Consider the following 25519-nt stretch of genomic DNA (forward strand, 5'->3'; position numbering starts at 1 on the left):
CATAGCACAGGTATAATGATCTTAAGGTCCTTTCCAACCTTAACTATTCTATGATTCTATAAAACTTCTCTGGTGACTAAATACAGTTGCCTCCCCAGAAGAAATATGGGAAAGATCTGAAACTGCATCTAGGGCAGGAAAATAGGTCATATTCTGAAACATAGTAGCCAACATTTTAATGAAAGCATTACCTGGACACACAAACCACCTAAGAGAAAGTGCTGTTTGTGATGATCTATGACAACCGTTGCATCCTAATGCTGCAGCTACATTAAGATTTTGAACAGCAGTAACTCAATATGTATATCTGATTATGTGTTTTATTACAAATCATAAATACCACTCATGAATTGTAATGTTGCACACTTCTGTTTCAATTTTCTCAAACTTTCAGTGAATTTTAAAATGTTTTTCTGATAAACTTTCCAAGATAGGAACTGAGGGGAAACCATGTTACCTTGGGCTAAAATGTTAACATTCTTTTCAATACAGCTAGAAAATAATCTTGTGTATAGTTAAACATAAAGGGGATAAACCAAAGAATCCATCTTAGCTCTTTCTGAAAAAAGACATTAAAACATTATGTTCCTTTTATTATAAATATAACAGAATATTAACAGAAGCCATTGTACTATTCTCTCCTCTCCAATAATTCATATTATACAGTATTACTGAATTCATAGAATCATAGAATAGCTAGGGTCGGAAGACCTCAAGCACACCTGGGTTGATATCTGACAATTTGCGCTGAAATTTAGTTTGAAATCTATGCATTAAAAAAGGATGAACACCCTCAACAGGACATTGCAATAAACAGCTGTGAACTCTGTTTCAATTTGCTATTTTATTGCTGACTTCAGAGTATAGATTTCTCTTAGCACATTTAAAATGAATAAAGTATCACACAAAATTTAAGTTCTCTAATTATATTGTTTTAGCAGCGTGTTCACTTTACCTTTAGTTTTCGTCTTGCATTGAATTTTCTCAATTGTTCTACTGTTTCTGGAAGATGAATCTTGTATGCATAGCGATCTCTCTCCTTAAGAAAACAAAAACACAAAAAAAAACCCCAACCAAAACAAAAGAAACATTAAAAACAAGCTCTTAATATTCTCACTGCATTAGGAAACTAGAGAAGAAATGTACCAGCTTATAAGCATCCTAAGGAGAATGAAGAGTAATTGCAACTGCAGGAAAATGTTAAGAAATTGAGAGAGATTAAGATATTTGGAAAGAATTCTTAATTTGGGCCAGGAATATTTTATTTTTGTAATTTTATTTCCCACTTTGCAGTAAGACCCTACCCTTGTGTTTTACTGTTGTAGTTTTAGTCAGTCTGTGGCTAGCATTGAAGTTTGAAGGGGGCAAACATGAATTAGTTCTGCTACTCCCAGAGAAGCAACGTGTTCAAACACTCTTTTAAGGGGTGCTTGGTACTTCAGGTAAGTCTGGGAGATGGGGTACATGTCTAACAGAAGAGGAAGTACAAGCTCAATGGCTGATGACATCGGCTCCTTTCAACTGGATAAGTTTCAACCCACAGTTTCCCAATATTCAGAAGAATGTCTTAACCACTGTTATTCCCAAGAGGTGCACACTCCTGTCATCCTTTTATAAGCTAGACCATTCTGCAGAGTGGAATACAAGAGTTAGAGCCAGAAAGACAGCTGAGAAGTGTACTCCATTTGCTGATAGACCATTTCCTTAAGAACAGATGAGCCTGTGCTTCCCCTGTTCTTTTTTTTGTGGTCTTTTTTTTTTTTTGTGTGTGTGTGTGAATATTTGTCTACTGTATAACTTTATATACAGTCCAGGAGCAGACATCAGAATACCACTCTTTCCAAATAAGTGCCCTGTGTAAGTTATTGATATTCTGATTCTCCACCCTGGGCTCGCACTATAGAAAATAAAGAGGACAACATAGAAAAATAGTTAATCCTTCAGTTTCTGCCACAGAAAATGAAATGCTCTGAACCAGTAATAGCCACTTTTTAAATGTGCAACACACCCATGGTTTCCCATTTCAATGTCTATACTCTGATGCTGCTAAAGATGCCTAAGTGAGTTTGCTATTGCTGTCAAGCAAGAGTTCAAGTCTGGCAAGTATCAAAAGCTCAGGCTCTAATTGTATAAAGTATTTAAAGCACATTATGACACATTTCCTACAATGTCACATCTACTATGACAAGTTCAAAGAAACAAAGAAATAAATCATTTTCTCCTTTGCAGAGGAAACTGGTATGTCAACAACTGCTTTTACTACCTTTAACCAGGGATGATTCAGTGCTTCATATACTGTTATCCTTTCTGCTGGATCCAGCATAAGCATGCGACGTACCAGATCTTTGGCACTTTCAGAAATATGGCTCCATTGCCTAGGATTCATCTGATTAAAAGCAAGAAAAAATGAAATTAAATTAATAATAAGAATATAAAATATAACCTACTTTTCACGTAAAGTAATTGCATAGATTAAACAGTGGTTGGTACTTGTAAACATTTTATTATAATAAATGTAAAAAGAAGTTTCTAAGATTTGTAATAATGTACAAAGTCATACTGAAATGGCATAAAAAATTGAAAACAGTGAGCTCTGTATCACATAAAAGCTGATATATCCTTGGTATTATGTTATAATCGCAGCACAATTTTCTACCTATGCTACGTTTTGTTCAGATAAAAGTGACCCTTCACTAGAAAAAGAAAAAAAAATTGGGCTTTGTCTGACAGTTACCTATGCATATGATAAATGTAGAAATTAAGTCTACTCTTGAAATCACTACAAGGAATGGCATGATAGTCTGTCTAGGTCAAACCACAATTTCATGCCAGTGACGCCGAGTATGAGGGGAGTAAGCTAATGCCTGTTAAGGACTCCTGTGGCCCTGTTCCAGAGGTGTCGTGGACTATAACGCTTATCAATAAATTCCTTTCAACTTTACAATAGTTAGGGATCTTCAGCCACTAAGGCAGGAAAGCCTACTAACATGTGACCAACAATACAAGCAATTGCAACTCTTTTTAGAGTAGAACTGTATCTTGAGGAGACAACAATGCAAAGGATGAGTTTGAATACATTTTCATCTTGTGCATATGCAGGTTTGCGTCCAACTAGTCAAGATCATAGAATCACAGAATAGTTAGGGTTCGAAAGGACCTTAAGATCATCTAGTTCCAACTCCCCTGCCATGGGCAGGAACATCTCATCCAATAAAACCATACTAAAAAAAATTAGCCCTAATGGAAGGAAGATAATTGCAAAATTGCAGCAAGATGGTTTTAAAATCCTTGTAGTATTTTCACTGAACAGACATATCACTGTTGAAACAGGAACAGAGAAGGAACTGAGAAGACAAAATGTACTGGCCAAGACTAATTTTTTTTTTTTTTTTGACAAAGAAAAGTTAACTCATACACTTCCAGAATTTTTTAGCTGTTTAAGAGATTTCATAAAGAAATCTTCCATAAAGTGAAACTGGAACATCTTACCAGTCTAAGCAATTCCAAAACTTGTGCCATGAAGAAATCCTGTTGTTTCTAGAAATACAAAATTCCTGACCAAGTGCAGTACCACTGCTGTCACTTACATTCTAGCAGAATACTGTTAAGTTCATATAATAAAATACTTTCTAAACCATGCTACAGACTATCAGGCAGTTTTAGGAGTTTCGACTCTTAATTTGCTAATACATGATTCATGTATGACCTCAGTTGCATACTGATCTTTGGCAAAACCACAAAACCAGTGAAGTCAAAGCTTTAAATTTGCCTCCACAATGGCTCTAGGATACGTGTTTTGTGAAACATGCATATCTTGCATGCACACCAATCTGCTTTCGGTTATAAGTGGATCCTTTTGAATCATCATCAGCACTTTACTACACACTGTAATATAAAGAAAAATGTGCAACTACGTACTTACAGTAACATGTATTTTGTTTTACATCAAGACAATATGATGACCAGCCTTTATGATAGTTCTTTCAGTTGATTAAAAGATTTAAATTATCTATAAACCTAAGGAAATGTACAGTACGTTATACTACACAGCTAAACCTTACACAATCCTACTGAGCTAAATGTACAATTAGAGTGTAGTTGTTGCACCCACTTATTATCTCATCTGAATAAATAGTCGCATATTCTAATTATCAACATTAATACAAAACACAGCAGGAACAAGACAGACTGGAGACAGAAAATCATTTCTCTTCCTGTGTAACACAGATTTCTATAAGCTTCAAATCATATGAGGCTAAATACAAAAATCAACTGCCAGAAATTTTACCAGCAAAACTTATCTCACTGGAAAAGGATTCAGGTATACTGTCATTTACCTTGTATTTTCCTTTAATAATGCCTTCAAATAATCTTTCCTTGGTTCCATAAAAAGGCAAACAACCGCTTAGCAGGATAAAAAGGATCACGCCACAACCCCAAACATCTACAGGCTTCCCATAAGGTTCCCTTTTTACCACTTCTGGGGCCATAAAATGAGGTGTTCCTACACGTCCTAAATGGAAATAAAAACAAAATTGAGTCAAAGTGATGTGTGTCAAATATGGCAACAAAGAATATTAAACTAAAAACTAAAACAGTTTTAATAAGTTTTGTTTGTGGGTTAAGCTGTTAACACAATCCTTTTTTCCTTAAGTTTAGTATTTATTAAATATATCCAGTGAGACAAATCAGTTGTTTCCCTTTTGCTTGATTTATATTTTTATAAATTAAGGAATATTTTATCCTGCCCTGCAGACTGTGAAATAAGACTTACATAAGAGCATTAAGATTATTAAGTGAAACATGACAAATAAAGGTAAAAATATCAATTTGGGCAACCTTTGAGACAGGCATTATTTATCCAGAGAGCATGTACAAAGACACTGTAGAGCTGCTTCTAACTGGAAAGAGCATAGACTGTTCTGATGCTCTGCCCAACCTTTAGCCAGTGCAGCCAATGCAAAATGCTAGCAAATATGTTGGTCATTTATTTGAAGAAGGCAAACCACACAGTAGTGGTTCTGGGACAGTACTGATTCTGGACTGGTAATGAATGTACACCCATAGAAAAAAATGTATTTAGTACCGACAAATTTTTTGAGTGGGTAAACTGATTAAAATGACTTCATTCAACTTCTGTGTAACACAATAAGCCAAAAAAAAGCAACAAATATTTCACCTCTCCCTATAAATGTTTCCCATTGTAAAGAGGTTTGTTTCCACTGCAAAGGATTTGCACAAATTAAGCTTGAATGCTCAAGGCATCAGTGACATGTACAAACACTGCCCAAAATTTGGACTACCCTGGTTCCACCAAGTACCAACAGAAGAAAAGAACATCACTGTAGTAAACTGTTACTGCTTGTACCATCTTCATAAATTATTCTTCCTTACTGATTCTACAGTGGAATTCAGAGGCTCCATTCAAGGCTTTCAGCACCTTTGTTTTGTCTAGGAGAGTTTACAATTAAGTCTGGAAAACCCGAGGTGTTCACATGGAACTTATTTAATTCAGTCTTGTGTGGTAAAGAGACTCTTGCTAGACTACTCTAGCCTATCCTGCACACCATTTGCATGTGAGTTAGCTAAGTCACAGCACTAGTAACAAACACCTAGGAAACATTTTCCTGGTAGAAGCTTACTCAGTAAAGACCATCCTTCGTTAATATCACCTTATGCAGGAATATGATCTGACTGTGCTCCGTTAACTAGTCCTTACTCACTCCGTTTTGCATCTACAAGAAGTAATAAATTGACAGAAGGCATTTCCTAATTTACCCCCCCCACACCCCAAAATATCACCATTTATGACAACAAAAGCATCAACATTTCCAGCTCTGTATCAGGCTGTGCATGTACGTAAGCAGCAACACCTGCCTCTTCAAACATTATTCATATACCACTTAGACTACTCATATGACATTAGTGGTATGCATACTGCAGTCTGGAAATCTTTAGTACAGAAGATACCATGCAAGAGCGCAGAGCAGTCTGGCTTACCCAAGTTTTGTTTATCTCAGTGCTAAACTTCCTGGCATTTGGGTGCAGAGGTACCCATTAGCAATTCTGGAGCAGGTGTAACCTTACACATTAAAACCCCCAAACATTTTTGGTAATAAATGTTTAAATCTTTTTTATCAATATGAATGGAAAAATCACATATACTCTGAAGATTCTGCCTTCCTATGAGGCTTTCCAATTGCTCTTATGGAATCTGGGAAGTCTAGAGAAAAGCAATTTTTCAAGATGAAAAGCAAAAATAGCTAGAAGGCAAGATATCACAGGGACAAAGCAAGCTATTTAAAAGAGGCATTAAAATTCAGGGAGATACACGGTCATTTGGATCATGTAGCTAATGACACGAAGAATCCTATGTATCAAATGATACCTAATTTGAGTGAATGTGTATTTCCAAGAATTATGTGTCATTCTTCTCAGCTCAGGACCTTCTCTGTGTTTTAAGTAAACAAATAGAGAGATGAACATGGTTAAAAATGACTATGTGCTGTGAGAAGTAGACTTAAAAGGTTTGGGGTTTGGTTTTGAAGGTTCTTTTGCAGTGCATTTAAGTCTGCTGGGCATTTGCAGTACAGTAAGGGCCAATCTACAGAACATCTTGTTCTGATGAAAATGTGCCCTTGCAAACAATTGTCCATCCTACATTTTCTCCTGTGGTGTAAAATAGCATATTTAGCAGCAATACATACTGCATAAGGAATACAATAGCATTATTTGGTGTAGGCGTTTAGATATCAAGATGCTGGCAAGTGTGTGTGCGTGTGTGTGTGTGTGTACTGCAAGAGTGTTCCCTGAGGAGAGGCTGGGGCTACCCCATGCTGAACACTGGTGGTTCCAATGGACCCACTGCAGGGGTACTGCTCAGCACAGCAGTCAAGATGGTGGTGCCTCAGGTAAAGGGCAAGAAAGGGAAAAACATTGCCCAGCAGTGAGGAATATGGGGAAAAGTGTGAGAAACAGCCGGCGAGCACCGAGGTGAGAGCACGAGGAACAGGAAGAGGTGCTACAGCACAGATTGCCATGCAGCCCCTACAGAGGTCATGGTGGAGCAGGTAGCCACCCGTCAGCCCAGGGAGGACCCCATGCTGGAGCAGGTGGACATTCCCTGGAGGACCCACACAGAAGGAGGGGCACTGTGTGAGAATGAAGGTGCGGCAGAGAAGGGCTGTTATGGACTGACTGCAGAACCCAATTCCCCATCCCCTTACACCACTGTGGGATTGAGGTTAAGGGAATCAGGAGCAATGGAGTGCCCAGGGAGTAGAAGTGGTGGTGTTAATTTTTGTCTTTGCTTCCCACTACCGAAATCTATTTGAACTAACAATAAATTCAACTCTTTTCCCCCAGGTTAGGTCTGTTTTATCTATGATGGTAACTGGCAAGCAGTTTGTATATATTTACCTTGACCTGTGAACTTTTTCATCCTATTTTCTTCCCTTGCTTTGATGAAGAGAGGGAGCTTGTGAACAGCTGGCAGGAGTTTAGCCCTTAGCCAAGGTCAACCCACCAAATGTGTTATGCTGGTGTTAACATACAGAACACTGACCGAACAGGGAAAAATACGATCAATCTTCCACCAAAGATACAGCTTGTTTCTTTCACTTTTAGTTTTGAAATATCACCTTAGATATTTTATACAGCCTGTGATTAAATCAAGTACTCTACAGTGTCAAGAGATGATCAAAAATGTGTATATTTCTTCCTTCTTCCCTTCAGCAAATAATGTTTTGAATGAAAATTACTTTGCTGAGATTGATAAGCAAGAAAAATCCTTCATTATTTATATGCAGTCATAAATATATGCAGAACAGAACAGTTTCTTGAAACTGAACATTAAACATCTTCCCTAAATTTTGCGAAGCAGGGTCTTGGTGGTGGACAACAATTTCAGATTTTCTTTTTCCCTCTATTTCACTTCCCGAGCACAGTGCAAGAAAGTACAAAAAACACTGGTAAAACTATTGAATGTCAACAAATAGCAAACATAACTTGCAACAGTATGCTTATCAAAATTGCAGACAAAATATAATATGCAAGCTTTTCTTATGCAGTAGCCATGCACTGCCAGCACTCTGTGCATTATCAGTGACCTTCATAATAATTTTTTTCCTGAGACACATTTTTTTTCTAACAAAACAAGCTTCTTGAGGTTTTTGTTTCCTACTATCTATGTGATAATAGACAAATCATAGCCTCTTGATACTTCAAGGTTACTTTTCTGCTTTTTTCTGGCAGCCTCACATCAGAATGTGAGGCTGCATGTTTAATTAGTACACAAGTGCTCTTACAGACAAACTGACAGACTTAGGAGTTCTGGTTAAAAACCACCACCCCTCTCTGATCACCCCCAATTTTTTTTCTTCACCCTTGGAAGTTAAAGCACATAGATTACAAGTATAAGAATTGGATCTTCGTAACCCTAGCTCAAAACCAGTATACTATAAAAATCCACTTTAATGAACTGCTTAATGTTGAGCAGAAAGAATAGACTAGTTCAATAATAGGAAACATTCTACACAGCTGTTTAAAACCCCAAGAAACAGCTGCTATAAACTGGATGAAAAATGGATGCTACTTAATAGCATGCTGAAAAACCGGCACTACTAAACCTTAATACTCACTTTCAAATTTAAAATGAGAGCTCTATAAAAACAAATGAAATGAAAAAGAAAGCTAGGCTAACTTAATAAAATCCTGCCATTTACCACTGTAGATTATAATTACTGAAAATAATTACAGAATGATTTCGTTTCGTAACCTTTTTAGTACAGGCTACAGGATCCTGATACTTTCGATAGGGGGGTGATGGTGGTGTGAAAAAGCAAACCCAGGACGAACAGAAACTTAATTGGTTGATACTGAACTGTCCATTTAAATAGGATAAGAAAATGTATATGTGTGTGCATTAGAAACTTCAAAAGTCTAAAGCAGTTTCCGGGGCAGCTGTCATCCTCATGACAACAAGCCACTGGGTTCATCAAAAGGAGCAAATGCTGCTTTTGAGGTTTTTCTAAAAAAACGACTTGAGCAATGACTGCTGGACTGCACTTCTGGGTCACACTTAGCTCAGCAAAATGACCGGCGTGCACATCTGCACATACATTGATAGGGATTTTTCCTGTGTTGCAGCCACAGGAACTGTAAGGTGACCATCAGCAGCAGGATAAACAGAACCTGTAGACATCAAAGTTTTCTAAAATCATGGATACTCACTGCTCTTTAGAGCAAGTATCACTTCTGCTGAAAATTATCTAGTACAAAATTTGCCTCCTAAACTCATGCAGTGTAAAATTTTAAAATTGTTCCAAACAGTTCAGTTGTTTAAAATGTTTTAGAAGCTTTTGAATTTTCTTTGGTGTTCTGGGAGAAGCTCTGCATCCTTTTGGAAGCAGTGTGGGAAAGAATAGTAAGCAAAGGCATTTTTCTCTCTTTAGTAGGTAACTTCTTCCTTCCAAAGGTCTTCTATTCTTCAGGATATAAGAACACTTATGGATACATTTGAATGACTGCCCATAAAAATTAACATTGTTTTATTTAAATAAATATTATATGCATAATATTGTTTATGTAAATATTAATTATTAATCATCATATAAATAATACACACATGATTTTCAGTCGTATTTGTATGTGAGAAGAAATGATATGGAAGACTGGAATCAATTTTCTGTTTTTATGCTTCTAGGTTCTTCTTAACTTTTCTAGAGTAGCATTAATAGAAAATCATCACTATATGAAGATTCTGCAGTGGTATCCACTCGTTGTGATACTTGGATGCATCCAATTTATTGTAAGTAAATGCCTACATCAAAGTATTTGCTGACCTAGGAAGCACTCAATGCCTGAATAGGTATAGACATTTGACAATCATATTTCTAGAGGTAAGCTTTCTTATCAGCCAGTTTTGAAGCATGATGGCAGTCTGGAAAGTCATAAAATTGCTAATTTTACTGATTTTTCCTGTGAATAAACAGAGACCTTCAGTCTTCAGATGTAGTCAATCTGATATCATTTACAAGCACCAAAGATAAATGTTGACTTACCTTTGATAATTTAGTTTCTATGACTCTTTCCATATTATTCCAGACATTAGGGCTATGCTTTCCACAAGAAGAAGAGTATATACAGAGACCCAATCAGATTTTGTCATCCCTAAGGCAGGGGATTGATGACCAAGATATCACAAGGAGAGTCTTTCAACAGCAGTAGTATCTGAACGATGTATAAGGAAACAACTGGAACAAATAATTTTTAGGAAAAAAATGTGAGGTACTAATAAACATCACCATCTGACCTCTCATAATAGTGTAATAAGAAATATGTTCATAAATTAAGGAGTTCCTAAAAGAGTGGGATGTCCAGAATAATGTGGAAGGAATTGAAGAATCACACACAACAGATCAGCTAGGTCAATACTTCATGCTTTTAATTCCTTTCCACATTACTCCAGACAATAGAGATGTTTAAGGCAGGTGTACAGAGAAGATGAATAGGTTAAAAAAAAATTAAGGAAAGAAAAAAAGAGAGGGGAAAAAAAAAAGGCAATTCAGTTTCAGCACAGAAGACTGCCTGAAGAAAATGTAGAAAATGTATTTTAAAAGATGCATCAGCAGACAACTGGATAACCAGGTATTAGTGTCCAGAAAATGAACAAACAGACAAATTATAATAACTGATTCAATGGCATTTTCAGCTATAAAACTGTGATGGAGGAAGTAAACCTAAATTGACTTTTAAACACATTAGCCTCTTGTAAGTGCTCTCAAATTGACCCAGATGTGAAGTGGAATTTCTGAGAGACAGTAAACCACAGTTGTATGTTTTGTTGTTTTAAAGTCTACCAGAGGTAAAAATTCGAAGACTCTCAAATTTTTTATTTTTCAGGAAAAAAAAAGGAAAAATGAAATAGTGCACTTGCTTTGCCGAAGAAAGAAATGCTACCATTTAATAGAAAGAAGAATACTAGTGTAGGACATCAGTTTATAAACATTTACTTCTTGGAAAACAAAATAAAGATCTGCTGTATCATTCAGATGATGATGAAAAGAAAAAGTCTATGCTGTGTACAAACACAACAATTCAAAAATATGTTCCTTAAACCAAGAAGATCCAGTTTGGTGAAACATTAGAACAGGTTGCCCAGAGAGGTGGTAGATGCCCCATCCCTGGAAGCATTCAAGGTCAGGTTGGATGGGGCTCTGAATATCCTGATGTAGTTGAAGATGTCCCTGATCATTGCAGTGGGGTTGGACTAGATGACTTTCAAAGGTCCCTTCCAACCCAAACTATTCTGTGATCACTTTTACATTGATGGAAAGAAAATATAAAAAAAAGGAACTTAAAAGATCCCTCCCCAATTCCACAGTTTTACTTGAACAGAAATTTATGGTAATGCTTTCTTTTACTATTTTTTTTAGTAAGTCTAAAAGGCTAGTGGATGAAGAACCAAGAACACTTGATATTTATGTGCTGTACTTCTATTAAGAACATACAAGATGTTTGCCAGTAAGCTGATGATGGTTGTGATAGGATACCTAAAGATACTATGGGATTCTGAAGCACCTTAGGGGGACTAACTAATAATACATACAAATCAATGCTGGACTGGATTAGCATCATACCTGTGACATTTTGCTGCTAAAGGTAAAAAGTGAAAAGGAATCAGCTATCCATATATAAGACTTGACAGTATAGAACCTCATACAGTTATTTTTACTAGAGGAAAACAGGAGAAAGTAAGTAGATTAAGTGGAGGAAATAAGAACTTGTGGACTGAATAGCTTTTGTTCCTTCAGACTTTTATACCATATACTAGATAAAACCCACAAGGTTTAGCATCTGAGATATTTGATATCTGATAAATCTGATGTCACATTTATTTAAGAAAATATTGAGACTATTCATACCACATTCTGAAAGAAAATCGTTTAAGGAAGAAGACAGAGATAGTAGTGTGAGATTGCTATATTAAATCACCGACTTCCCAGAGGTTCCACTACTCCAGCTGCATAACCATGCAAACATGGACAGTTTCCTATCTACATCCTGTTCCACAATAGAGTTCACTTACAAATTATGATGCCCTGTAACTACTGAACATACTGCCAGAATTCCATCTTAAAGTACCTACTTCGATGCTTCAAATGAATACACTTAGGAAAACTTTCTCCTTCTGATATAAGAACTGCAAGAAGAGACCTTGATATTGGTAGCTCATGAAAACAGTTTTCTGTAACTTGGAAGATGACACATGCTTTTTATTCGTTGCATTGCAGCTTATGGACAAACACAGTGGAACTGGAAGTATTCCCTTACATTTTCCATTTTGATCTTACAAAAAATTAGTTATGGCTATGTCCCCTTTTCTGGTACTTAATAATAATTAAATTATCTTGAACTCGACTGGGTTGTTAGCTGATAAAACACAGTCATGTTCCTAAAATCTACTCCACAGACATTTAATGACATCAGGTATGACATCAGAGCTTGCTACCATAAGCTCCCTTACATGTCTCTCAAATAATCCTCTATCTGCTCAAAAGACCACTGCAGTTATAATCCTTCTAAACAAAACAAATCTATCTTTGACTTACATCAAAAGATTGGGACTGGTCTACTTTCAATTCCCGAGGCTTAAACTTAATTACAAAAATACCCTTTCTCACAAAAATGTTTACATACACTGGAAAAAAAGATATCTTTTAAGTTAAAAAAGTTCTGTAGTCCCAAAGAAGGCAAAAGCTGGACCCTAGAAGGCAGGCTTTGAAGACATTGGGGGAGAAAATTCCCTTTTGTTTGTGTTGTCCTGGGGCTACACACTATCTGTGTTTACCAAGCACAGCTATACCAGTGTAAAAAGGAAAGCAAAATGGCACAAACACATGAAAGCAAGAAAACGTTTCTAGAACACTGGTAACCCCTGAGTATTTTAGATACAGCAACTCCTATTTTAGGAGGAAAAGAGAGAGTTATCATCACAGATATTGAAGAGCTTTTGCATAATGGCTGGGGGTTTAGATAAGGGAAGAGTCCTGTCAGTTGAACTTTACTACAGTTACATTACTTTCAGTGTTGACGCGCTTTTTCTAAAGGAAAGCTGTTCTTTTTTGGTTTAAATGAGAAATTACTCCAAGCAACATAAAGAAAGATAAAAGGTTTCTGTTCTTCAACGTCAGGGTCATTTACATAGCGATTTACACTAGTAATTAGTCTATTCTGCTAGGGTACTGCAGTAATACACATTACCTAGATACAGAAAGATTAATAAGTATTCCACTTTCTGTAAGTATAAGGCAGTGTGTTTTCAGTGTTATAAAAATTTTAAAGTGTACTTAGCACTGAAATGACTTAGAAGCAGAGGGGGTTTTAGGCCAGTAAAAGAATCTTAGTGCCATAATAGGTTTTATCTAATAGAGATTTTCCTTTTTAGATGTGCTAAACACCAAATACAGGAATTGCCATGCTGAAAGGGAAATAATTGACTATGTTAAGCTGAATTAATGTTGTTTACTAAAAATTAGGAAAAGCATGTGAAAGTGAATGGATTGGGTTTTATACTGCTCAAACCTATCTATACAGAGAGCTTCTATTTAATTTAGGAGACAACTGAAAAATAGGTACTGCCTGTAATTTATTGTTATTATCAGCATTGACAAACAAAACTTAACCATAGGGCACATAGATAACTTAAAAAAAATGTAAACATTTTTTTACAAAGAATTTATAGCCCAGTTCAAACAGACAGCATTGTTAACTTTCACATAACACCTATGGGGTGACACTGTAAAGCTGAAGAAATAAAATCTTGCAAGTGAATCATATAAGTGCTGTAGACGGGACTATGCTTCAGGTAGGGAAGGGAAAAGAATTGCCAGATAACTGATGTAGTTTGTTGTATAAGGATTTAAATGGAAGATGGGCAGAAAGAGATATGGAGTCAGTTAAGGAGAAATCTTGAAACAAGTAGTAGCATTATGACCTTCCATGGTATATAAATGAAGTGGAATTACTCTGTGTATCCCTGAATGCGAGAGGAACCTGAAACTGAAAGTAGCAAGTACTAGAAAAAGGGCTGCAAATTGGAAGTGACAGTTGAGAAAGAGTTAAAAAAAAAAAAAAAAGAATGAAGGTAGACTGATATGGCAGAAGTTGAGATGGATGAGGCAAAAGATACAGAGAATTATTATAATGATGATGCTTAAGAAAGAAGCTTCTAGAAGTACTGTAAACAGAACAGAAGGAATGAAAACATTTTCACAAAAAAAAAGGAAAGACTAGACCAGCACTGACAACTGCATGGAGGTTGAGCACATGAACGATGTGTGGATCACGGAACAGTGAACAGTAACAGAAAAGGAAGGATATGAGAAATCTGGGGAAAAGCACAGGATTTTTTTCCAAGTTGAACTTGAGGTTTCTTAAGAGACAGTAGTCTGAAAGAAAGTACACTATATCTGACTATCTTCAGAAGAGCAGCTGAAACAGAAGAAATGGATAAGGTTGCTCAGTGAGAATATGAAGAAGAAAAGTGGGAGAATCATAAATAAGTGTAGGAGCTCTCATGAAAAAAAGCAGTGGCTGAGGTACTGAAAATTTGAGAAACACAGGAAAAGTAAAGAAGGGAGTGACCTTTCCATTAAAGAAACAGTAGCTTAACTGAATGGGTATTCTCTTTGAAAAGATGTATCTAGGTCTCTCAGTTAATAAGATACTTGGATATTTCAAGGGTATTAGTAACATCAGGAAGGGAATGGAAGCTGTTGTCATGCTTATGGTGGATTTGCTTTTTAATTTAAAAAGCATAGAAAAGCCAAGTTGATGCAGACCTTTAAGTAAATAGATTGAGAAATCTGAGTTTCTGAAGAAACATGGTACTGAGAGGAGGTTACTTGTTTTGAAGAAAAAATAATAAAACTAACAAAATCTTTTGCTCTGGTCTCCTACTCTGGCAATGAAAGCACCAGAAAATTGATTGGGTCTTCATCTCTGTAGGCTGATAAAAGCATAACCCTATTGTCTGGAACAATATGGAAGGCAGCTAGAGGAAATAAAATCCACAGAAAACAAAACACAGTCAAAAAATATACATATGCATCAAGATATTGATGTTTTATGCAATAATTACAATGAAATATTAAAACATAGAAAAGAGTCACATGTGAAAACTAGTAAGATTTTGCTATTCAACAGCATAGTGTTCTGACAGAAATTGCCTAAGAAACACTGGGGAGCGTTGACAACGCTTTAGTAAATCCTTAATTGCCTTCACATACATTTCAGTCCTGATAGCATTTTTATTTGATTGTTTTGTCAAGCATGGAAGAATTACGACAAAGATCGTATTAAGGTGGAAAATTCTTTGCTTTTTTCAATTCTGCTTTGATCAAATCAGTGTAAGCTCCTACTGAGTAACATTTAGAGGGATTTAATAGTCAGTATATGTATGCACTACGTTAGACATTACAAGCAATTTAGCTTAACTGTGTGCATTTCTAATGTTAGCAAGTCTTTAGTGAAAGATTATTTTTGAGTTCTTGTTTTGCAGGCCAGTCTGTGTGAGAATAACAGAACTCTGCAATAAAACATGCATAATGTAACTTCAAAGGAAAACTTCTTACCTCCAGCAACTAGCCCGGACTCTCCTAACTGAATTGCTACCCCGAAGCCACCAAGCTTCACTGGGGCTGAATTCTCTTTTGAGGCAAGCAGTACACAGTGTGGCTGAAAAGACAAAAACCCAGAAAAATTATCTAAAATTGGCATTTTAGAACTTGATTTCATAAATTTGCAAACAGAAGCTAGTTTTTATTTATTTATTTATTTCAGGTAACTTTTTCCCCTGGCATGGTCTCATCTTTCTTCACTGGCTTCCCTTTCAATTGTCCCAGGCACAGCAATATTCTTTCAGGACTTACCAGAATTCACAAGGAACACAAAGTGAAATCATAATAAAATGGAGGTAAAAATTAACACCTGTAATTTCTTTTTACTTTTCATCCTTAAGCTTTTAAGGGGTCGAGTGGGGGGGGGCTGGGAAGGGGAATTGTTTAGGCTTCTAAACTGATTACAGGCACAGGCATCTTTGATTTTCCACTGTCTTTCCACTAGTGAGGTGTAACATATAAAAATGGAATAATATTGCACAACAACTTGGATGGATACTGAGTGCTGTAGGATGAAGCAACATATAGTTCGAACACAGTTTAATATATAATACACATAGCCAAACTACTGCATTTGTTACAGAATGACTTCCTGCCTCATTTTGCAGTCAACCACTATTTAAAAGGGAGAATGTCAAATGTGTATACTGCTTCTTGAGAATACATTACTGCTTAAATTACAAACCTTGCACCTCAAAATAGTGCAAAAGAGCTACAACAAGCTCAATCTGACTACTTAATATCATTATCTGCTTTCATCTGTTTTCCTCTAAAAAGCTTCAGTTATACAAGGCAATCACCTTCAAGTAAGAATGTACAGAGCCTGTTTACAAGTATAACTGAAATGTGCAGAATCCCATAAAAGCTTCATTCCTAAACAGATGATATAGTAATAAAATTAACATGGAAATTATCATTTCAAATACTAAGAAGAATACTAAGTCAAGACAATGTTCTTGAGATGATCATTAAATTTAGGCTACCATATATCAGGATTTCTACAATCCATTTCTAAATTTGCAATTTATAAATGTAACTTTCAATGCCTTTCACCCTATTTAAAATAATACTACCAGATGGTATTATCTCAGCACACTGTATCCCCCTTCTGCCTTGTTGAAATTCTTAAGCCACACCACTTAGGGCACTTTCACAATCTCTCATCACTGCCATTCTGAGTGGAAAAAAGATCAACCTCAAACTTCTAACCCCAGGCAAGAAGTAGGTAGATGGAACAACTACACCAACATAAGCAAAATGTACCATTTTACTGTGGTGATTTATCTTTAATCAACTTCCATGACAATATTAAAAAGATGAGAGAATGCACCAACATAACTGTCACCCAAAAAGGAAGCCACTGACACTGCTCACCAGAAACAAAATTTCTGAGAAAAAAATAAAATAAAAAAATCCAAATCTCCAACTCAAGAGAAATTTTATTATAGAATGTCTCCCAGCAAACCCCAAATTAACAGCAAAACTGATCTTTTCAATAAACTGAGTTTTGCTAGTTAAAACACATTTAAAAAAAACCCAGTTGCAACACTAGTTAAACTTCCCCTTGTTGCTAATTGTACTATGTCAGCTGATTCTTATCACTTTCATAGAGAAGCTGGTGATTTAGCTTTCTAATAAGAGGACTTGCATGTTACTCCTCCCTGTCTTCACTAGGGGTTTTGAAAATCAGCAGAAGTTCTTAATATATAAATGGTAAGTGTCTTCTTTTATACTTTACCCATATTAAACCAGATTTCTATTAAATGTCATTTAACTGCAAAAGTACTATTGACCTTCAAACTTTTTCTTAAATACACCTAGGGTTAAGCATGCCTGTTTGCTTCCAGGCGACAAAACTTATGGTAGTGAAAAGTTATATTTCTAATGCATGTGCAATGTAATAGATTTTTCACTCTCATTGACCTAAAACTTGTCAATACTTTGCAAGTTATGGTATCAATCATTTTTACAGAAAAGGATCATAACAAGAAATTCTAGCAGTAGATAGGTTTCAAGATGTATTTGAAAGCATCACATTTTTTTAATGAAACTTTCAAAATTACATCTTGCCTGGACAATATGAAAACAGGAATATTTTTTAAACTGCTAGCATATTGTACAAATTTAATACATTTGTGAGGTCAACCTACATAGCACATTTAAAATATTTTAGTCTGTCCTCTCAATCATACAGATTCTGTATGTGCATTAATTCTTACTGAGATTTTTATCTAAAGTGCTGCCATTTTCACTGCTGTAGCCATGTCACACATTTAAATGTAAATTAGCATTTTTTAGACATAGCATGCAAATGAAAAGCTATTTTAACACCAATTCTATAGTTTTTGTGGGATTAGGAGAAAAAAGCTTGCTACTTAAAAATGAAAAAATTCAAAGCAAACTTATTTATGAAACCTTTTATCACTATGAAATACAAACTGAGGACAAAGTATCATTACTAATCAGTTAACCATCTCTCTAAACAGCTAGTTCTGATCTCTTAACCACACACTTTTTTGTTTTTCCTTCTTTGGTCAAAACTGATTTTAACTTCTACATTGTACCTTCCTGGTCAAAAGTAAGCTTAGTGAAATTTAAAACTTTGAAATTAAAACAAAGGAAACAACGAAAACAAGGAAAATGTGAAAACAGTGTTACTGCATTAATGTGACTTCCAGCTAATACTAGTTTCTTTGCATAATATTCATTTGTGAACAGGTAAGGCAAAAATACTTAAATTTACATGAAGATATAAAGTATTGAAAACAAGCTCATAGTGTTACTTCTAACAGATGACATAGCTGAATAAATATTAATTTACAATTGCTTTTCTAATTGAAAACTGGTGACTTGTATGGGAGAGATCCTGGGCACTTATTTAAAATTAATACTGATGAGTTTAGAATTGTTTTGATATATTTCTAAGTACTTTGTATCAACACTGAGAATACTTCACTTAGTTATGCTTACCCATTCTTGCATCTTAATTAAAAAGTTTTCTGTGTTAGAAAGAGAAATCCTAACATCTGAACTTAAAATTACTTGTACTTATAGAAAAAACAAACAAAAAAAAAGTATAAAGTTTGCAGAAAACCATAATAGTTGATTTTGAAAACAATAACAAAGATATGAGTATTCTATAGCATCTGTTCTTGTGTACTTTTTGTGAACTAAAACAGGGAGCTGGTTATTCTAGACTTACACTGTATCATGATACCTATCTGAAAGTCCTTCTACTCAGCTACAATGATACTTCGGTGCATTTACTTGTTTTGGCAATTTCCTTTAATGTTTATATCACATAAGACTGTATGCAATAAAGCAAACAAACACATGAAAATGATCCAGTGGTGATTAATTCTTACAATTTCTCTTTGCACTCCTACAGAACAGCTAAAAAAATCCTCACAAATGATGGGTGCAGCTTCAGCTGATTTACTGACCATTATTCCATACAAGGAGGACTTTTGGAGTAACCTACCTAACCTGGCCATAAATGCCTCAGAAATTCAAAACAATGCCACTTGTTCCTTAGATGACAACTCACTGTCACTTGCTTTGATAGTTTTTTACTCTATTATTTTTGTCGTTGGATTGGTTGGAAATATTATAGCCCTGTTTGCTTTCCTGTGCATTCATCAGAAAAGGAATTCTATCCAAGTTTACTTGCTAAATGTAGCCATTGCAGACCTTCTGCTGATCTTCTGTCTTCCCTTCCGAATACTCTATCATGTTACCAAAAACACCTGGCTGTTTGGACTGATTTTATGCAAGATTGTAGGAACTCTATTTTATATGAACATGTACATTAGCATAGTACTGTTGGGACTAATCAGTCTAGATCGTTATGTAAAAATAAATAAGTCTGTGAAGCGCCCTAAAATGTTAACTACTAGACGAAGTATACATATCTGTTGTACGGTGTGGGCAATCGCACTAACAGGATTTACAATAGTAGTTGCACCATCTTTCTTTAAGAGTGAGAACAGCAATTCTACCATGTGCTTTCATTACCGAAATAAACACAATGCAAAGACAGAAGCAATTTTAAATTATGTTATTGTAATCATTTTTTGGATAGTTTTTTTCCTTTTGATACTTTCGTATGTTAAAATTGCTAAGAACCTCCTGAAAATTTCGAGGAAAAGAGCAAATTTTCCCAATGCTGGAAAATACACCCAGACAGCAAGGAACTCCTTCATTGTGCTCATTATTTTCACCATCTGTTTTGTTCCTTACCACATATTCCGGTTTGTCTACATTACATCACAGTTACAAAATCCATCTTGTCATTGGAAGGAAATCATTCACAAATGCAATGAGGTGATGCTCATATTCTCATCTTTTAACAGCTGCTTAGACCCAGTTATGTATTTCCTAATGTCCAGAAGTGTCCGTAAGACTGTATTCCAACTTATCTGCAGAAGACTTCATGGAGATTCAGGCCTAGCACTGGAAAGTACTTCAGAAATAAAACTTGGACAATATACACAAGAGCGATTTTCTACTACCACTCCCCACTCAAGTTCTTTAAAGAAGAAATCTCTGATTTGATTGTTTAAAGGAATGGATAATAACTTTTCTCTGTTGCTTCAGGATTTGTATCAATTCATCATCACATCAATTTAAGATTACCAAATGCTATACTGTACAGCTACTAATCCTGCCTCTTTCTTCCTGGTAAAAAAAAAACGAGAAGTCTTACTTCTGTTTGTGAAAATAAGAAGTTGCTTTTCAGAAGTACTTCACTCTTGTTTATCCAAGAAAACAAAATAGGAAGTTCTCAGACATCTTCTGTTGGACTAAACTAGAACACTAACTCTTTAAGGAAATTTCCATGAAGTGGATTGAACACGTATAAAGAATCTTGTATATAGACATTAATATAACAAACTTCTGTATGTAAATAATGAATTTTGTAAAAAATAATGTGTCCTATTCAAAAGAGCTATATAAATCATTACAGATTTTATGTACTTCTCTGTTTTAATAGGTTTCAAATACATCAGCTTTTTAACTACATTTATAGAAGTATTTTTTCCAAGAAAATATTTGACAGCTCAGTAACACACATGGTTTGAAAATGAGGAAGAATATAACTGACATTAATTCAGTTATAATTACAGAAGATACACTTAATTTTATTAAATAGCAAGCATTTTATCCCAAGAACAACTTAAAGGCTAGAAAGGTGAACCAATTAAATACTAAGTGTTAAGCTCCATAAAATAAGGATTTATTATCCTGAACACATACAAGCAGTGTTGCTCAAGTAAGCTGATGTAAAGAAGTCAGTTTTAATATTACTACCAGTAACTTCTCTGACGGATCATGTCACTTTTTATGCCAAACCTCTGACAAAATTTGTGGATTTTTACTAATTCTGTACAATATTCTGGTTTTACAAAAGTTACTCATAAAACTCACACTGAGCAAAGTAAACATAACACTTCTGCTATATAAACTTGGCTTAATTTTCATGTGATTTTACTTCATTCAGTTTTGGTGAAATTGGGTATAAACATGTGAAACGAATTACAATGACCAGCCAGTGGGGTTTTTTTTGTTGGTTTTTTAAACAAAAAAAGGGTAGGATTTCTTAATGTTCAAGAGAGAGATGCCTATGAGCATGTACTTTTTATATAAGTACAATGGTAACTGGATTTTTTTTGGCAAGTAAGATATTTGTACGATGATTTCTGATTGATTCTCACAATAATTGCATTGTATTTTTTTCATGATCTTTATCATCTTATCATCTTTTTTCATGTATGCTGAAGAACTGTTTTGGCTCTGTAATTGTAAAGTGCATGGAATAGCATGTTGCTCATCCTTTGCAATTCTGCTATGCAGTATAGTAGTTCTACATAGTTACATCAACTCTGGGAAATCTAGTGGAGCTTATAAACCATCATTTCACAAGATATATACATTAGCTTGTCATTCTTTCCTTGCCTGTATTTTTTCTACTATAAGTAGTTGATTAATGACACTGATCACCAGGGTGGGAACATGGGAGAGGATGGACACAAACATCTCAGTGCAGCTTTAACAAAATTTGAATTCTAAAATTCTTTTGAAGGAAGTGTTCTGTTAAAACCAGAGCTTTCATTTATAAAAAATGCAATTCCTGAACACTACATGGTTGCAAAAATAGACTAAGAGCTCTTCAGAAGATCAACAGTACAGGGCTTCAATGAAACAAATGAGACTTTTAGAGCCAAAGGCAAATAGGAATATGTTCCACAGGACAAAAAAGAAGACCTTAGTATTCTGGGCATACTTTTGTAAAATATGTAATGCTTATTCGGTTACTATAATACTATTTTGGAAGCAACTAAATACATAAAAAGACAACAGGAAAATAGTCATGCAGTACAAGTTCAAGATTCTGGTCCATCATCTGAATAGTATTATGTGGGCTGTTTTGTTTTTAATGATTTTAACAGTGTAATCTAGTTAGCATGTTCTTATTTGTATTGATCAGATGTGTTCTGCATGACAGCTGTTCTCTACAGATTGTAGAGAAGGAGCACCAAGGAAGCTATACACAGTCTCAATGGACAAGGTTTCAGAAAAAAAACAAGGTTTTAGAAGAAATACTGAAAAGTTACACTTTCCCAGGACTACACAATAATGATATACACTAAACACTTCAATAGAGAATCATCTTTTGCTTAAATCAGCCTCTGTGTATAAGCAGCAAATATGACCCAAATTTTACAAAGACATTTCAGGAGCTAGTAGCTTGTGTTAGGCAAATTCATAGCACCTATAAAGACAAATAAAATTAGGCAAGCTTCTATGTATAAGGTACCCTAGGCAAAAGCAAGTAGATTTGTTTGAGGGAAGCCACATCCTAGAAAAATCAGTAACAGAGTAGCTCTGTGGAAAAGCTGAGAAACACTGAGGTAAAGGTGATATGGTGTAACTGAACTTCAGCAAAGTCGTTTAATGAAGGCTCTAAAAAATGCTAAGATGTTAGATGTTAATTCTTGTTTTAGAAATGGTTAAAAATTGGAAAGAAAGCTTAGAAATACATAGTCAGTTTTCTTCATTATATTCCCAGAGAACCTGCAAATAGATATGTTTACGAACACATTTAATACTATGATCTGGAATGAGTGAGAGTAAGGAGATGACAAAGTTTTCAAACAACACACAATTATTCAGGGTGGTCAAGCCTAAAAAAATTTCAAGATATAACTCTGCTCAACAGCAATGAAAGAGCAAAGAGACTGTCAAAATTAGGAGGAAAAACCTGAGAAGTCATAATTGTGATAGTAATTTATATGACACAAATTCTATACAGACTACATTAAATAAATCAACTCTTCACCCCAGAAATGAAAATCTGAACGGGAACACAATTGTGTAACAGCAGGTATGGCACAGAAGAGGGGAACTGGTATGACTGTACTATCTTTATCAGAGTATAACATTAATGGAGTAGCAGTTAGAACAAAAAAACAACCTTAAAAAGCAACCAGACAAGTGAAAATACTGATGAATTTCCACCGCTATGTAAATCACTGCTTCAAGATGTTAAAAGTCATATATATCAACTGGCTTAGAAAGGGATCTGAAACCAGACAGCATGGTCATATAGGAAACATCTTCCCTCTCTCCCCCAGTTTATTAAACTCTATCTCAAACTATGGATTTTCTTACTTTTACCTTACCAATTCTCTCCCCAGCCCACTGTTATGGGAGTAAACAAGCAGCTGTGTGGGGCTTCGCTGCCGGCTGGGATTAAACTACAACAACCCATTTTGCACCTAACATGGGGCTCAAAGGGCTCACGATAACGACAGATTTGACCACAGTACGTACAAGGGAGCTGGAGAGAGCATCAGAAGCAGCAGCCTGTTCTGCAGCAGAGCAGCCACAAGAACAGGAAGGGGAGAGACAGAAATGATAAACAGGTTTTCACACTTTTACCCTTCTGATTCTCCTCCCACTGAGGGGGACTGAGTGAGTGGCTGAAGGGCTTACCTGCCTACCAGGGTTAAACCACAACACCACCTTTTATTTTCACACTGAAATTAACTGTAATTATGGCTTTAACTTGAAGATTAACATTTTTCATGGGGGCAAAACAGCTTTTGTTTTGTTTTTTTGTTTGTTTTTTTTTGATAACATAAGAAAATTTAGTTGAACAATTTCCCTCACAACATCAGTCAATGAAACCACAAAAGAGGAGTGCAACTTACATCAGTGGTAAACAAGTGAGAGTCGTATTAGACCTGGAGATAGAAAGCTCCCATATGGATGCTTTAATTTAATGTTCTCTCTGAAACCACATACAGATCAGGGTGGAGAGGAGGGAGTTGTGCTGCACAATACAAAAGAAGCGTATGGAGAAAAAGAACCCACTGATAATGCTTTACCAATCAAAATATATTTTCAACGTAATCTCTGTAGCACTGGGAACCCTCTGCCACCCTTTTTTCCATCCCTTAAGCAAAATCCCAGCTGTCAAATCCAAGAGAAAGGAGAAGGTGCTACAAAGCTGTTGCCATTCACTGCCTGTAGAGTGAATCAGTAGGAAAAATCCTCGCACCGCAAGTTGCTTTTACTGCCACATTTTAGCTTTTTAGTTTTGCTTTATTACTTTTGCATTTTCACAAAGGCTTAAGAACCTGGAAAAGCCAAAAAGCTGTTACACACAAACATATTTAACTTGGAAAAACACAAATGATAGAATGGTGCTGAAAAACAGAGAAAGCTTCCTATTTGGCTATGATGACCAACAGAGTTTTTACATTAAAAACCTATTTCTGAAATTAAAAGTGAAATACACCATGACCAATACACAGCCACTGCTTTTTTAGAAGCAAATACCAGAGACCTCTGGGGGCTGTAAAATGAAAGTCACTGGGGAAAAAATACAAGAATGAATATGTTGGAAGATTATTTTTGTTAGTACTGTCAACTTGAAGTTAAATTTTCCTGCCTAAAAGACATTGTTTGGTTTGTGTTTTGCCCATGTAAAACAACTACCCGGAGCCTGTGAAACACTTAACTTTGCGTATTTTATGACAACCAAAGAACTGAAGCTATGATTATAACATATCCCCATTCCTACATCCCTAAGGATGTCACAGTTACACCGCATATGCTTGTAATTCATCAAATAACATTAAGAACTTTCATTCTGGGAATAGTTTGCTGAATCTAAACTGGTGAAAATAAATCATTAGTGAACAGCAAGCACAGAGTCAGCTCAAACTGGCTGAACATTTTATCTTCACTGATTCAGCATAGAGTCAACAAGAGTAGATTTAAACATGATGTTAGATGATTTTGCTTTGATAATTACTTCTTACAATATGCAACACAGAGTGACTAGAGCTAAAATCCTCGTTATATCAAGTCAGAAGAGCTGCCTACACACTGGGTCACGCCTACATGGAAAGCTGATGAGCAGGCAGAGAAGAGCCATGGCACTCTGCAGTAACTCTCCCCATAGAGAAGGCCAACTGAAAACAGTTATTTTGTAGTACATCTGCCTTAGAATTTATGCAGTGAATAAACCTTCCAATTGTAATGTTTAAATCCACAACAAAACTAAGCACCAAAGCTCTAGGCAAGCTACTTGGTAAATTATTTTTTTTTTAATAAAATATGGATTGCACTTGTGTAGTAGCCAGCGCATCTTAAAGACTTCTCTTAGTATTAAATGCCATACAGTAGTTCAAATTCCAAGTATATGAAATTAAATCTCAAATTAAAGGCTGCTGCATGTTTGGTGAATGCTATACCAATGCTATACCTTTGCTCAGTATGATTCATCCTCAGTGTCCATAGAGTAGCCATGCCCGGGGTCGCACACTTTT

General features: G+C 35.5%; 2 protein-coding genes across 13 annotated transcripts in view; one reads left to right on the top strand and one right to left on the bottom strand.

Annotated features, from left to right (window-relative positions):
* The window catches only part of CASK (calcium/calmodulin dependent serine protein kinase), a 200331-nt gene that overhangs the window by 74502 nt on the left and 100310 nt on the right, over nt 1-25519 (bottom strand). For 11 of the 12 annotated variants that reach the window (XM_062624824.1, XM_062624830.1, XM_062624828.1 and 8 more), the window contains 4 exons: nt 15636-15738; nt 4338-4513; nt 2264-2386; nt 956-1039 (listed from right to left, as the gene is read on the bottom strand). In XM_062624824.1, coding sequence (XP_062480808.1) covers nt 956-1039; nt 2264-2386; nt 4338-4513; nt 15636-15738 — 486 coding nt within the window. Of the gene's footprint in view, nt 1-955; nt 1040-2263; nt 2387-4337; nt 4514-10061; nt 10188-15635; nt 15739-25519 lie in introns of those variants that run through there. The other variant, XM_062624831.1, reaches the window with a different exon arrangement.
* Nucleotides 17037-21604, top strand: GPR34 (G protein-coupled receptor 34). The gene is made up of 2 exons (XM_062624816.1): nt 17037-17393; nt 19069-21604. The coding sequence occupies exon 2, from the start codon at nt 19092-19094 to the stop codon at nt 20232-20234; it is 1143 nt and encodes a 380-aa protein (XP_062480800.1). The 5' UTR covers nt 17037-17393; nt 19069-19091; the 3' UTR covers nt 20235-21604.

Source organism: Pezoporus occidentalis, unplaced genomic scaffold (genome assembly GCF_034315485.1).
Source record: "Pezoporus occidentalis ecotype Australia unplaced genomic scaffold, CSIRO_AGI_Poc_V1 ctg272, whole genome shotgun sequence".
Lineage (NCBI taxonomy): Eukaryota > Metazoa > Chordata > Aves > Psittaciformes > Psittacidae > Pezoporus > Pezoporus occidentalis.